At 54.9% G+C, this 15,335-nt stretch overlaps 1 protein-coding gene across 1 annotated transcript; it reads left to right on the top strand.

Moving 5' to 3' along the window:
- Positions 1 to 3,536: 3,536 nt before the first annotated feature.
- Positions 3,537 to 13,671, top strand: LOC120391508 (maestro heat-like repeat family member 5). Its single transcript, XM_039515165.1, has 11 exons — positions 3,537 to 3,671; positions 5,655 to 5,809; positions 7,608 to 7,734; positions 8,789 to 8,979; positions 9,400 to 9,537; positions 9,697 to 9,814; positions 10,325 to 10,468; positions 10,855 to 11,031; positions 11,767 to 11,921; positions 13,007 to 13,129; positions 13,513 to 13,671. Exons 1-9 carry the CDS (start codon positions 3,663 to 3,665, stop codon positions 11,914 to 11,916), a joined length of 1,209 nt encoding a protein of 402 aa, XP_039371099.1. The 5' UTR covers positions 3,537 to 3,662; the 3' UTR covers positions 11,917 to 11,921; positions 13,007 to 13,129; positions 13,513 to 13,671.
- Positions 13,672 to 15,335: the final 1,664 nt, after the last annotated feature.

Below are 15,335 nucleotides of genomic sequence, written 5' to 3'. Positions count from 1 at the left end.
AGACTCTGTGTCTGTAGCCAATCTGACACCTCGATGGCAGACAGGGATGAGGAGAGAACAATTTCCTCACAAAGAAGGTGGAGGCACTTGTCCCGGAAGAAGATAGCAGCTGAGAACCAGGTGGAGTCAGAGGAGGTGAAGCTGCAGGAGGATCCAGGGAAAGTTGAACTGGATCCTACAGGTGAGGATTCAATCCACATGGTTAGCGAGGAGCATGTGAGGAATACTCACACCAGTCACCCTACAAGCCTTACACATCAGGGCCTTCTCACGGGACAGCGATGGGGACCAGGGCCGGCTCTGGCTTTTTTGCCACCCCAAGCAAAAAAAAAAAAAAAATTGTGCAGAGGCCGAAGTGGCGATGGGGTTGGGGGGAACAAACCTGCCAGCCAGCGGAAACAGCAAAGGGGGGAAACCAACCTGCCAGCCAGCCGGCCGGAGCATCAAAGGGGGGTCGGGAAACCTGCCGGCCGGTCGGAGCAACGAGGGGGCGGGCTGAAAACTAACCGCCCGGCCGGAGCAGCAAAGTGGAAACCAACCTCCTGGCCGGAGCAGCAAAGGGGGTGGGTGGGAAACCTGCTGGCCGGTCGGAGTGTGAAGGGGCGGGGAGGATGAATCAAACCTGCTGGCTGGAGCAGTGAAGGGGGCGTGAAACAAACCTGCCGGTCGGAGCGATGGGGCGTGAAACAAACCGCCCAGCCGGCGGAGCAGTGAAGGGGGGTGAACAAACCTGCCGGCCATAGCAGCAAAGGAGGAGCAGCAGGAAACCTGCCAGCCGGTCAGAGCAGCGGGGGGCGGGGGTGTGTGCGAAACAAACCGCCCAGCCGGCCGGAGCAGTGAAGGGGAGTGAACAAACCTGCCGGCCATAGCAGCAAAGGAGGGAGCAGCAGGAAACCTGCCGGCCGGTTGGAGCAGCGGGGGGCGGGGGTGTGTGCGAAACAAACCGCCCAGCCGGCCGGAGCAGTGAAGGGGAGTGAACAAACCTGCCGGACATAGCAGCAAAGGAGGGAGCAGCAGGAAACCTGCCGGCGGTCGAAGCAGCGGGGCGGGGTGTGTCGAAACAAACCGCCCAGCCAGCTGGAGCACGAAGGGAAGAAAAATAAAAACCAAAAAGAAAAAAATACCTGCGGGCGGGAACACGGGTGCAGGGGACTCCGAGCCTGCAGACCCCGGGCAGCGGAGTGCACACTCCAGCTAGCGTGGGGGGTGGAGACAAGGGGGGCGGCCAGGGCTTCCTTAAGTGGGGTGCTCGCGCCGCCTGCTGGGAGGGCTCCACGCCGCTCCGGTGGGCGGGCTGCTGGGCTTGCTGCAGACCTGGCACCGCTCCCAGCAGCTCCCCTCCTCTGCGCTGCCACAAACCAAAAAGAAAAAACCTGCCGGCGGCGGAAGCAGCAAAGCCCCAAAATGGGATTGGACGGACGGCCGCCCCTTGGAATCTGCCGCCCCAAGCACCAGCTTGCTCGGCTGGTGCCTGGAGCCGCCCTGATGGGTACCTCAGACTCTGGAATCCATTTAGTGCCAGATCCTTTTGGCAAGGGTGGCCGAGGTCCATCTCTGAGGTGGGGAGAGCTGAGTGTGTCAGGTCACCCCCTCTGGGGTCTGGCACTGTGGGGTGGGAGTACTAACATTGCTCCGGGCTGTAAGGAGAACAGAGAGGCTGGACGTTGTAGGAAATCATTTCTTGTCTCCTGGATCGGGTCCATTTCATCAGTAAAATGCTCCAGAGGTCCCAGCTGGGAACCGTACCAGAGCTGAGCCATTACTTCTTGGGGTGTTAAATGCAAATGAGGCCCGTTGCCCATCACTGACAGGAAGGTGTGCAAGGGAGGGGACAGTAGAAAACACCATGGAAAAGAAACTTGCCCCCAGGTCCGAGGAAGCCTCGTGTGGTAAAGCCCCCAGCAAAGATCCATGAGATCGGAGTTCTCTGCTTAGCTGCCAACAACCTTCAGTCTGACCCTGGGCAATTCACTTCAGGGCTCTGGGCCCGACCTCCATCCTCTGTAAAGCAGGGATACTACATGGAAAAGGGAAATGTTACGAATGTTTCTTTCTGCTCCAGGGACGAAGAAGGAGCGTCAGTCGCAGGGAAGTGGGAAAAAGGAGCCCAGAAGAGCAGGAAGAAAGCGCACTCCCACCCCCTCATTACCAAGCAGCTCCCATATGACCATGGTAATGACGCTTTGTGACTGTGCTATTGGAAAGCCTCCCCTGCTGGGTGTATTAATATCTCCCGGAGCTGGGATCTCTGACAGGAGACCTACCTGCCCCTTGCTCAGGGAGCTGAAAGGAAACACTCTTCAAGTGTGATCGACTCCAGCCAGTCTTTACGAGTTTCTCTGGGTTGCTTGAACGAGGCCCAGGTTGACAAAGGGGTTCAGGCACCTCAGGAAGTTCAGAGGTGCTTAGTGGGATTCGCAGAAGTGCCTGACTCAGGTGCCTGATTCTGATGCACTCTCCATGGGACACAGGCACTGCTGAAAATCCTACCAGGCCCCTCCCTGCACTTGTAGGGGTAACCCACACACCTGCTGGGTGGGGTGTTCTGGCCCGTCTAGTGGCACCAGGACCACTTAGAGACAGAGATCAAAGGAGTCTGCTCTAGAGCCTTAGCTAACAGCCCGTTGGGTTTTAGCTGCTGCGGGAGAGGCTCCTGCACTAAACTCCAGAAATCCCAGGTTGGATCCCCTCTGCCAGGAGTATCTATGCGAGTGTGTCGCTCTGGTGTGCTCTACTGCATCCTCAGCTGCTGGCGTCCAGGACAGGGGCTAATCCAGCCACGCAGGCCAGCTGCAGTAACACTTAGGAGGTGCCTGAGACACCAGGGCAAAGGCCTTCAGCACCCCAGGCCCTGGGTTTAGGTGACCCTGGAACCAGCCCCCCTGCAGTAACATTGTGCCCAGTGAGTTCTGACCCACGGGGGGCTGGCCCCAGAGGCCCACAGTTTGGGATTCTCCTCAGCCAGGCAGACTTGCTCCTTCAGTCGAAGCTACTTTCTGTCCTGCCGGCGATTCCTGCCTGTTTTGTGGCAGCACCACACGCTGCAGGGTGGGGAAGGAAGAGGCATTTCCGCTTGGGCCCTGTTCTCAGTCCTTTCCTCGCAGACACTGTGGGCTGCTAGAGTTGCTGAGCCAATCTGCTCAGGCGCTCGGGGTGGGATGGGACATGGGGCAGGTTCTGCAGTGACCCTCGGCTGCACTCAACAAGCAACTTGACTGGGCTTTGCAGGCCATTGAGGCTTTCTCAGCAAAAGCTGGGCTTCCTGGGGAGGGCTAGAGAGGGAGGAAATGGGGTGCCCTTGGGGTCCCAGCACCGGCTGAGAGGCTCCCATCTCTTCTCAGGCAGGGGAGGGGAAGCGTATGAAAGACTGAGAAACCTCGGCACCTGTTGAGGTTTGTTAAGAAAAGGGCTCAGCCGGAGTCTCCACGCTCACGGGCGCTGCCAGCCTCCGCCGGGACAGACTGTTCCAGGGCAGCTGAGCGATGGAAATACTCAGTCCCGACAGGCTCTGTCCTCTCATTGCAGACCCCGGGAGCAGCTTCCCTCAGCCCAGCTCCAAGCCCTGCTGATGAGAGCCGTGAAGGGTCTGACGACACCCACCCTGGAGCGATTTCAAGCCGCCGAGGAAGAGCTGAGGACCATCGTGTCTCTACGGAGACAAGATGGAGAGAGTAAAGACTCCGCCGTGGGGCAGGGGATGCTGCGCAGAGAGGGGAGGAGAATTTCCTCTCCTAGGAAACTGTTCCTGGGACACACGGGCATGGTGCTGTGAAGGGTGGCTGAGCTCCTTTCCCTTCATCGCTTGGCCGCTGGGATCCGCGGCGTGAGGTGTTTGACCTGTTCTCTGCCCGCTGGAGCTCTGACACGTCCCTGAGGACAGCCCAGCCCCACTGAAGGGGAGCGATAGCCCCAGCCCTGGCAGCGCAGCACTTACCTAGTCTGCCCAGGGGCCTCCACACTGGTTTCCTCAGACATGCTGCGGCCTTGTTTTCCAGCTGAAGGATCAGGAGGAATTTGGCTTTGCACTTTTCTCTCTGTCTCTCCCTAGCTCTGATCCTGCTGCCCATCCCCACAGGATCTGAGTGCCTCCCCCGTGAATTAGACTGGCCTAGGGAGGTTTCTGGCAGACTTCATTTCTACATCCCCTGGGTAGGAGGCTCTCAGAGTCATTATTCCCCCTGATTAATGAAGCTCCACCGCCCTCCTGGGAGGTAGGAATTCAACCCGTTTGACACCTGGGGAAACTGAAGCCCAGAGAGCTCCTTGATTTGCCCAAGCCTGCGCAGGTGGGGTTATCGAGAAAGGAATCAGGGTTCACGTTCCCTACAGTCCTTTAACTGTTGCCTTCAATCACTCGGCCTGGAAATAGGTGACATTCCTGCCCTTCCCCAGATACCGCCTGCCCATGGCGCCTAAGTGCAGACTTATTCCCTTCCTGGGCTTTGGCTTTCCTGGAAACTCGGAGACTCATAAACAAACAGAATCCTGAGCCTGAGCTTCCTCCCCAAACCTGCCTGTTCCTGGGGTTTCCTGCAGGTCGTCCCTGTCTCTGTCCGAGTTCCCTGTTTCCAGCAAGTCCGAGGGGGAAGATAACAAATGGCCCCTCAATCAGCAGATTGATTTGTGCAGGGCTCTAACTCCTGCTAGCAGAACAGGGCACCAGAATCCAGCCACCCGGGTTGTAGCTCCTGCTCCTTGTTCGAGAGAGGAAAGAGCAATGACCAATTCCTCATGGAAGAGCCCTAGGGGGCGGCTTGTCCCTTTCGGGTCTGTCTACCTTGTGCTGCAAACTCTGCAGCAGGAGCCGGAAAGCCTGGCCCTACGGACGTGGGCTCCCAGGGCTGGCACTGTGGGGCCAAACGGCAACACAGCCTCTTCTGGGCTTGGGCTGGAACTGGAGCTCTGAAGCCTGGGGAGGAGGGGGCTTCAGAGCCTGGGCTCCAGCCCAAGTCTCCAGGTCTGCACTGCTGTTCCCAGTGCCATAGCCTGAGCCCGAGGTTAGAGACCCGGCTTTGAGATTGGTTACGGCAGGTTTTAAAATCCCGCAGTGTAGAGGTTCTCCTTAGGGCTGGGGCCTGGAGCTGGCTAGCCCCGTCCAACTAGCCCTGCCTGCCATCTCTGGGATGGGCTCTGGGGTACATCAGTGGAACCAGCTGGGTCTGGAGCAGCGCTTCTCTACCTGGGACATCCTCAGGGCCAAACAGGTGGTATTGGACGTGCCCCACACAGCACATATGGGGCCCACAATGGAAACTGGGTTGAGAAGCACGAGCCTGGAGGAACTGATTGTGCTAGAGAGATCAGCAGGAAGTTGCAGAGACGGAGGAAAGGCTCCTGCAGGGAAGCCCTTGAGAGCAGGCTGAGAGCAGTTTGCTAAGGCAGGGAAGGCCCTGGGATAGCAGGGGAGTTTGGGCTGTGCCCACGGTAAGGTTTGGGGGAAGTCTTTTGTGTGTGTTTCTGAGCTTTAAGGTACTAAACCAGACCTCAGGAAGGCTGGGGTTCCTGGACTTGTCAAAGCCTCTTTCTTCAGATTATGGAGGAGCCAAGATGGGCAACCGAGGTGAGAGGCGGCTTGCAGGGCTGCCAGGAGGGGTTACCTGGGAGGTTGTCACTCATGGATAAATCCATCCCTCAACTTTCTGGCATTCTTCCAGGTTGGAGACGTCGTGGGACGTATCTTAATCTGGCTGGACAACGTCTGTCATCCCAGAGCCAGAAAAGCAGCACTGAGGGCCACGGCCTTGCTGGCTCGTTCCCACCCCCAGGACGTGGTTCTGAGCTGTGTGGCACACACGCTGTCCTCGGACAGGTAGGGAGCTGCTCTGTTATCACCTCAGGCCATTATTTCTCTTCCTGCTCCTACCGACAGGCCACAGTCCGGGAAGGGTCCGTCGGGCTCACGCAGCTGGAGGGAGTTTCCTGCTGTGCAGAGAGCTGTCCAGGCTCACCAAGAGGAGATGCCCAGGCCCAGCCACTGAGGAGCCAACCCTCCTCCTGCACTCCCCAGGATGGAGACGTGCCAGTTTTCTGGGGAAGTCCAGCACTGTCCTGATTGCTATGGGTCACCCCACTTCCTCTCCCATCCAGTACAGGGCCAATAAATGACTCCACATCCCTGGGTCATGAGGTCTGGCTGCTCCCTATTGTGTGAGAGAAGGCAGAGATGGAAAAGGTCCATGAGGTCCATCTGTCCGTCCGCTGGGGACCAGTGCAGGATTGTTACCTGCAGTCAGATCCCTAGTTATTCCATGGCTGAGGAAGTGGTGAAAAAATGCACTCATCCTTATGGCGCTGCGCAGCAGAGGTAAATCTCTTCAGACAGAAAGTTCCAGACCTAATTGTTGCAAACTAAATAAATAAATAAATGATCCACACATGACCAGAGCGTAAATGCAGTGCAGCCTGCCTGAGTCTGCAGACAGCCGGCAAGAACAGCTCTGAGAGGGGTGAGTGCCTCTTTTCATCTCAATACGTTGTGAACCCTGAGTCCTGCCGATCACTTTGCAGAGTCATCCAGCTGAGGTGTTTATAATACAGTCTCCATGTGCCTAGGGGCCGTGAAACCCAACCGGACCCTCGCCAGAGGTCAAAACTCCGTCTTTCCTCAGCATCCTCTGCAATGCAGTTCTGCACTGACCATAGACAAATCTGTGTCACATGGGAGAGAGAATTGAAGAGCAGCATGAAAGAAACTGAATTTCTTACCCAGTTCCGTTACCAGAGGAATACAGTGTTGGTTTTCATATTGATTTGAGTGTTTGATTTGTAAACCTTTCAGGTTTGAATTCCTTGAAGCAGCCCCAGTGCTTTCCAGGGTCTGTGCTCAGAAGCTATAGAAACTCGGCAGCGTTGGCACAGAATTTCAGTCAAGCTTCCTGAAGACCTTAAATCCAGGCCATTTGCTCTTGGTTTGTCCAACCTAGTTCTCAGTGTCCCCAGGGCTTGACCACCATGTCCGACCTTCCTCACCAAACTTGGAAGTTAAATGACTGGAAGCCTTTTGGATCTGTTTGCAGTCTTCCTGTGCGGATGCCTGGGGGGACCAGGAGCGGTTAGATCAGCAAGAATGGAGAGAAGAGAGGAGGGGGATTTCAGTACTAGTTTCCTTCCAGCTCTGTCACACTGGGCAGTACAATCTCCCCTGAACCCTCTCCTATCAGGGCATGTTCTGAGTCAGTGTCTGACCCGTCCACCACACTGCAGTAGGATTCAGCTGCTAAGAGACACTTGGCCAAATGCTGGGTCTCAGTTACACCCCCAAATAGCCAGAGGAACTGCACTGAGGTCAGGCAAGTTCCTCGGGACTGAGCCTAGCGTAACAGAGCAGAATGTTGCACAGTCTGGTGGTCACACTGTGCTGGTCACTCGGTGGTCAGATCATGGTCACTGTCCTGGAAATAGCAGTGCTAGCTTCAGGAACAACAACCCATTAGGGGAAAGGAATAAATACAACCTTCTCTGATGGGACTTGCCCTGCCTCAGCCTCCCTGCACCAATCGGTGTCTCCTCTCTCAGACGCCTTTCCTGCCCGCTTTCCAAGCCTCTCCCTGGGGAGGGCAAGAGGTGGCCAAGCAGGGAAGGTCTGACTTCTCTTTCTGAATCTGCAGATGTGCCATTGAGCTGTGGAAGGCCCTGGGGGAAGAACCACAGCTCCCCAGGGAGGTGCTGCAGCAGCTGCTGGACAAGCTCCAGCAGAGACACCGGGAGGAGAAGAGCGGCAATGTGTCTCTGGCTGTAAGTGAGGTTTGAGATGTCACTTTGAGAACCCGCAACCGCGGGGAGGATAGTGCATCTGTGTGTGTCTGTGAGCTTCACCCCTTCTTAGCTTCAGGCCACGGCTCCACTACACAATGAAGCCGACCTGCGTAACCTCGGCATACAGCCGCCACAGCAATTCTATCCCTTGTGTGTGTCTGCACTTTGCTGCTTGTGTCGGCAGTGCACGTCCTCACCAGAAGCGCTCGTCTCGATTGTACGGTCAGGGTGGGGCATTGTGGGAAGGCTCCTGAAAGCCAGTTGACGTACGCGACGTTGTGTCTACACTGACACTGCATCGACCTGGACTCTCTGCCACTTGTGGAGGTGGAGTTATGAATTTGGCACCAAGGGGCAGTTCTGCCAATGGGAAGGAAATTCCATAGTTAGGGTGATGCTGGGTGAGGGGCCTTGCATTGACATAACTCTGTAATGCAGACCAGGCCTTAATGTGTCCTGGCCACCTCCTAGCAAACCAAAGAGGTGTAAATAAAGCTTCACCCAGGAAAAGTTACTGATCTGAAGCGGTTTATCTGCTGGTGCCCTGGCTCTGTTTGCCGCTCTAGGTGGCTCTTTAGTGAGCAGGTGCAGTTCGGGTGTCTCTTGGAAGTATCCAGGTTTCTGGCTCTCTAAATTGTGACTAGAAATCTTCCCAGCATGGGATCATGAGATGTCCAGTACTTTTGACTGGGCCAGAAACACTGGGTCTACAAGAACAGATCTCCTCAGGATGGTTTCAGCCCGTGCAGTCATGGCTGGAAACCCAAAGCACAGAGTCTGCACCATTAAGCGAAATAATGGGGAATAACATCATCCAGACTCCTCTGACCTTTCCGTAGGGCTCCATCCTGCTTCCGTTCCAGGAATGGGTGAAGGTTCAGGACCCTCCAAATGTCTCCTCCCCTCTCAGGAACCAATCCTCTTTTGTAATAGGCTGGGGAGGAAATGAGACCCGAGAAAAGGACAATAGCGAATGGCAATGGGGGCAGGTGGCAGATTGGGATAGTGGAGTGAAATTCTTTCCCCCCTCCAGGCAATGAGGACCATTTACGAGGTCCTTTTCCTATGGGGATACCGAGAAGCCATCCTGGAAATGTATCCCCAGATGCTCATCCTCTGCGTCAGGCAAGTGCAGTATGTGATGGATCTGCACTTGCCAGGGACCTACATGGCCAGCACGACATCCAGCCCCGAGGAGGGATCCAGCTGCCTCAACCCCCTAAGGTAATGACTGAAAGGAAAAGGAAGAACAGATGTGCTCTGCTAAACACATGTAGGCTGTTCATGGCCATCATTTGTTCGGGTGCTATAGTTAGCCCAGGCTCGCTTACACCAACTAAGGATCTGGCCCCACAGGCCCGCTTGAGTCCTGTTACCTGTCACAGTAAAGAATCAAGTATTCAACCGCATTGAGTGATGACATCAACCATCTTAAGAAACTACAGTGTCACTAACTGGTTACAAACTCAATGAAACTGCAGTGTCGACAGGGCCCATTGGGCAGGGGAGCACCATGATATCACACTGGATCTATCCTTGGGGAGGCTAGCTCCTGCTGTCCATACTGTGTGTGCCAGGGCGTGTGCAGATTTGCCATGATTGGGGCTGATCTCGTTGCCTGACACTGGTATTTTTTGTCTTTAGCACGTCGGTGGAGGCTGTGAAGACTCTTTTTTCCATGCCCGGATACTGGAAGGAATTTGCCAGCATCCAATTTCAGCAGGGTTGGGACATGATAGCCTCACGATATTACTACTCGCAGGGTGTTGGCGTGATTGCAAGGTAGGAGCCCAAAGTTTCCTCTTCAGTGGGTCTCTCTTGGGAATGGGATTTCCGTGTGAAATGTTCCTCTGTTCCAGGCTGCCATCTCAGCCCAGCAACTAGAGAGGAACTCTCTCTCCCCCTTGATAACCACAAGGGACTTTCTGCTCCATGTTCCAGAGCCATGATCGAGTTTGAGAACCCTCAGATCCCTGCCGTCTTCAGAGAGGCCGTCACCACTGTTCAAAGGGAGAAGGAGGAAGAGCAGAGAAATATCGCCATAACTTTCTGCACTGAGGTGAGATTCATTAGTTGACAGGAGAGCAGCTCAGGCCAGTAAGCTCTGGGCACATTGTCAGCAGCTCAGCAGCCTTCCAGCCAGCTAGCTCCTCTCCGCACATGGATGGTGGTGGGGCATGGCACAGAGAGGGAGGGAGAGACAGGGTGAGATCGCTCCTGGCTGGATGTACCTAGGTGGGATCCTGTGACAAGAGGAGATGTTTCTCCGGTGCCCCAAGGCCATGCTTCTCTCCTCACCTTTTCTGGGGTTCTGCTTTTCTTCTGCCCCAGGGTCTCTCCATGGCACTCAGTGGGGCCTGGAGATTCCCTTTCCCTGGGGTTTATTTGTGACTTGTGCATTAGTCTAAGTTCTGGGAATGAGCCAACTGAAAGAGCAGCAACTGGCTCCCTACACACCGGAGACGTTGTATGGGAGTAAGTGGCCATTTGGTAAAGATGAGTGTCCAGGGGACAGACCCCACAGGAAGACCTCTGCTCCTCAACCCGATGTTGATTTGGCTCTTTCCAGTTTCTCCAGAGTCCTTCCATTGAGACAATACTGACAAAATCAGAGCTCCAGGCACAGCTCATGGAATGGACCCAAGATAAAAACCCCATTGTACGTCGGCTCAGTCTGCGAGGCCTTGGCAGTATTGTGCTCCAGCCAGAAAAGGTGAGGGGCGTGGATTGCCCGGGGGACCGAGGAAGCCGATGTCTATCGAATCGCTCAGCAATGAGAGCGAGATCCCCACACAAGCCTTGTTGTTTAACGCACAGCACTCGAATGTTGGAGGTGCTTTACTGAGCAAATCAAGGCACGACGTGGTCCCTGCTCCCGTGAGCTGACCCCTGATTGCAGATGTGATGCAGTAGGGGAGGCGGGTGAGCAAAGACAAAGGTTACAGTGAGCAGCTGGCAGAGAGTGACAGGAGAATGACTTTGTGCCCCATTGGGCGGCTGTGCCAGCCGTGGTGTCTCATAGGTGGGAGTGGGATGGGCCAGCATATGCCCCAGGCTGTCATCCAGGGTAGTAATGAGCTGCCTTCTCCATTGCTGCAGGTGCACTCGTTACGGGCCCAGCTGCCAGCGATCATGGACATGTTCTGTGACACGGATAGAGGGCGTGTCATGGGAGCCATGCATCAAGCTGCAGACATCATCTACCTCCTGGATGGGGAGGGGCTTGGCTCCATCTCCCAGGACATTGCAGTCAGCCTTCGCCCCTTCATTGATGACGTAAGGCTGGGAAACACCGGAGAACCCCATTCCTCCCCCCCCCGCCTGTCTCTGGTGCCCTTGTCTCTCTCTTCCCATCCCCTTCCCTCCCACCCCTCAGCCCTGCCATGAAGCCTCCAAGGGGTGCCCCTGCCATGGGTGGGGAATCTCCTGCTCAGCCACCTCCCTGTCAGAGCTCTTCTCCGCAAACCTCAGCATCAGCGCCATGCTCCCAGCCCCTGCTGCCGCCTGGCCTCGGGGAGAGGGGGCCTGGCACTGGGCAGATGACCAGCTGTCTGGAGAACACCGGCCCCCAAAGAGGTGGAGATTCCCAGCAGGAAAGAGGTGGGTCGGGAATCTCCCGGCTCTCAGGGGCACCAAGGAGCAAAAGAACTGCTGTGTTTTGTAGCAGCACCTCCCTGTAAGGCTCCAGCAGCTGCTCCTCCCCTTCCCCAGACCAGTCTCCAGCAGCCTTCCCTCCCTCTCCCCTAAGCTTCTAGGGGTCTAGGATTCTGTGCTCTCCAGACAGAAATTGTGTCTAGGACACCATGGGGCTGCACTGCCCTGCACAGTGTCTCAGGCCTTGTTCTACACAAGATGTCTATGGCGCTGGCCTGGTGGCCTCACTGCTCCCACGACCCAAGTCAGTTAACACGGGGGAACCGGAGCAGCGTGCGGATTATGACTCTGTCACGTTATGCTCTGATCCTGCCTGGCTTTAACCGGGCTTCCCCACTCCCTGTGTGTCATTGCCAGGAGAGGGACAGCGTGCGCTCCGTTGCCATTTTACTGCTTGGCAACGTGGTGAGCAGCGTGAAGGACCCGGACAAACCCATCGTGCAGCAGAAGATGATCCACTGCTTGCTCCCGCTCCTGCTGCACCTTGAAGACCGGATGAGAGTGTGACACTGGTAAGTGCCACGGTCATTATTTCCTTAAGAGTAAAGAGCCAGAATCTCCTGGGGCCCCACTCCATTAATGGCCAGAGCCCCTTGCCCAAGCAGAGTCTTCTCCTCCTGCTTCACTCCCTGCTGGAGCCCAGTGCCTCATCCATTCTCACAGCACACAGCACAATTGGGAAGAAAAGCCTTCTTCTGGGAAAGAGCCCTGACCCTCTCCTGCAGGGGGGCCTCAGGCCTTTGGGCTGCTGCATCCAAAGGTTCATAACAAGAGGCAGCAAAGAAAAGGGAGCACAGATCTGTAAGAGCCCTTCAGTTCAGGAGCTGAGATCTGCCCACAGCCGTCAGGAAAGTGGGTGCAGCTGCCCTGACTTCTTCCCGGGAGCGTCTGAGAGAACTTCTCCCGGTCCCAGCTTCCCAGAATTCACCGGACGTTGCCCTCTGTTGTTGGGCCAACTGGGATGTGGAGGAAGCCTGATCTGGGGCCCTTTGGTCCGACTCTTTGGGATCCCAAAGCTGACTCACGCTCTCATGCAGTCTCTTTGCACCTAAGGACTGAGCTGTGGAGATCTCTTATGAATCTTTCCAGGGCCGTCCATAGAGGGGCACAGGGCCTGGGACAACACCCCCTACTCTGCCCTAAGCCCCAGCCCCACTCCATCCCTTCCCCCAAGTGCCACCCCACCTCTTCCCACCCCTGCTCCGCCCCCTGCCCCATCCCTATTCCTCCCCTCCCCCCAAAGCCCCACCCCCTCATTTCCCAAACGACGCTGGGCGCTGGCGAGGTGGGGCATAGCATAGTGGGACCGGGAGTACTGCGCCTGGCCCCAGCATGGCCCACGTCCTGCGTCCCCCTGAAGTGCGGGGCCCCCCAAAGCGCAGGGCCCTGGTCAACCGCTCCAAACCATCCAAAGACAGGACGGCTCTGGCTCGCTCCAGCCAATTCCCTCTCCTGAGCACACTCCTGTGTACAACAAATGACAGGAATCTCCTCCACTAGCAGGAAAAGCAGGAGAACAAGTGACGGGGAAGGCTCCATGTCCCCCAGACTGTCCCTCTCTCAGTGAGAACCCTCTTGGTCTCACCTTCTCTTGCAGAGATGCAAACTGACGCTCTTCCGCTGCGCAGTGTTTCTCAGGTGGGCTCATTTGAAGACGCTGTTCCGCAGCATGGCCTGGGATGGCTCCACACAGCTCCGGAAGTGTGCCTGGAAGTGCTTGGTAGGTGAATTCCTTGTGCCTTCAGAGTGGTGAATGGGGACTTGAGGGAGACCTTTTTAACCCCACACCCTGAGTACCCATCCGCTTCCATCGGGTGGCAGGACTCTATTCCAGGCTCTCTGCTGGTTCATTTCTGCAGGAGTTACAATCCCTTCACATTTTTGAAATTTTTCTCCTGAACTGTTAGACCTGCAAACTTTCTGAAAACAAAAGCTGAGGTTCTGGAGAACACAACAGTAACTCCAGAGAGGTGCTGCTATGGCGTATGGGCTCATACTGGCTGTTGCCATGCCCTGGCTCTATGCTTTGGCTTCCCTGGACTAGTCCCTGTGGGAAGAACATGTCATTTGTATATTGTGCGTTTCTTCCTTCTTTCTTCCTAGATGCAGAACAACAAGAGCCACATCCCCAAATTCCTGTTCCACGCCTTAGAATACCTGGAAAGCTCACAGACAACAATCAGACATTCTGCAGCCCTGTTCATTGGTAAGCAGAGCGACTTCACTTGAGCTTTTTTGACCTGCTTCCTTCAAAGCCCTTTTCTAGACTGCTGCTCTGTTCCCTCTCACAGCACCAGAATCTTAAAACTGTGTGTGTGTGTGTGTGTGTGTGTGAGTGACAGAGAGAGAGAGAGAGAGATTAACATGACTTCCAAGATGAGTGGAGCAACTTAGCTGTATCGATCGCACCAACTTCCCCTGCCCACAACTCCTCTTTGGCTGCGCCTTGGGGAAACCAGCATGATGTGAATTCAATCTCCTTTGGAAATCAGTCTCTCAGTGACTTCTAGGCTTCTGATGCTTTATCTAATGTGCTTTGTGAACAGATGTAAGGAATGTATTTAATTTCCCAAGGGCTGTCTTGGGAGAATGGCTGCATCTTTCGCAGTTTTAAGCAAAGGATTTGAAAAGTCATGAGATTCATTGTCTGTCTAGGAAATACTATCCACCATTACTGTGACTTGTTGTCTGAAACAGTGACTGAAGATGGCATCTCCCGCCTGTATGAAGGTAAGGAAATACCTCTGTGTGTTTGTGCCTCTGTGGGAAGTACAGGGGTGCAGCACAGGGCCTGAAAACAGTTTGAATGTGTCCCTCTCTGTCTAAGGACAGTGTTTAAGGAAGAAGGATGATCACGTGAGCTTTGATCGAAGTGCCACAATATGTGTAATGGAGCAGGGAAATTCCATCCCTAGCTCCTAGAATAGACGTAGCCTTAGAACTGTGTGGGAGACTGTCTTCATAGAGGTCAGAACATCTCTGAAGGAAGGCCTGACAGAATTGAAAAGGGCTGTTGTTATTATTAAGGGTGGTGGTGGTGATGATGACAATTACCCTCTGTAGGGAAAGATTCATCACTTGCCCTCCCTGTAATGGAGAGATTTCAGGCCAGGGAACCACTCATATCTTGGTTATCAGCTCATAGGAAATTCCCTGAGTGCACATTGGGAACATCTTTCCCTGTGACCTCTTAAGGAACGAAGGCCCAGGGCCACATAGGATTTCAGTAGATGTTGTTAGGAGTCTAAATTCCTATGCGGATCTGTGCGTAAATGTTGGATGATTTAACACCTCTGCTTTTCTGTTCCATCCCAAGCAGAGTTGCTCCCACCTGCCTGTGTTTTAGCGTGTGGACGTGCGTATGCTGGGGGAGGAAGTTACGCACGGAATGGGGTCTCCTCTCTGTCCAGGGCTATTTTGGGAGTAGCTGAGTTGCTGTTTCTTGCCTGCAGACTCTTGGGTAGCTAATAGCATGTGGCAATGGCCATCTGAAGGGGAGGTTTCCTAGGCACCAGTCACATCAGCACCATGGGGCTTCCAACCCGTTTCCTCTTTGTTTCAGCTTTTCAGGAAGTGTCTTTGACATGTGACAGGACCACAGGGCACATCCTCAATAGACATTACAAATGGCTGCAGAAGCTTGGAAATCTCGTGTCGGGTTCCGCATTCGACTAGGGAACCGGGACCGACACAGAAGACCTCTTTGTCCTGCTATGGTACGTACAACAGCGTCTTTGGAACAGGGACTGAACAACGAGGTGGATATTGGCAGATGACAGACAATTGTGTAGGTCAGTGAGGCGTAGAGAAGACTTTGAAGAAGTTGAAAGGGATCTAATAAAGCCATGTGACGGGGCAGCACAATGGCAGATGAAAACCAGAGCTGACAAAGTCAGGGCCATACGCATGGAAAGCCCGGAGGTGAA

The sequence above is a fragment of the Mauremys reevesii genome, linkage group 26, assembly GCF_016161935.1.
Source record: "Mauremys reevesii isolate NIE-2019 linkage group 26, ASM1616193v1, whole genome shotgun sequence".
In the NCBI taxonomy this organism is placed as follows: domain Eukaryota; kingdom Metazoa; phylum Chordata; order Testudines; family Geoemydidae; genus Mauremys; species Mauremys reevesii.
The sequence above is the reverse complement of the archived record's forward strand: the minus strand, read 5'-3'. Positions and strand labels throughout refer to the sequence as shown.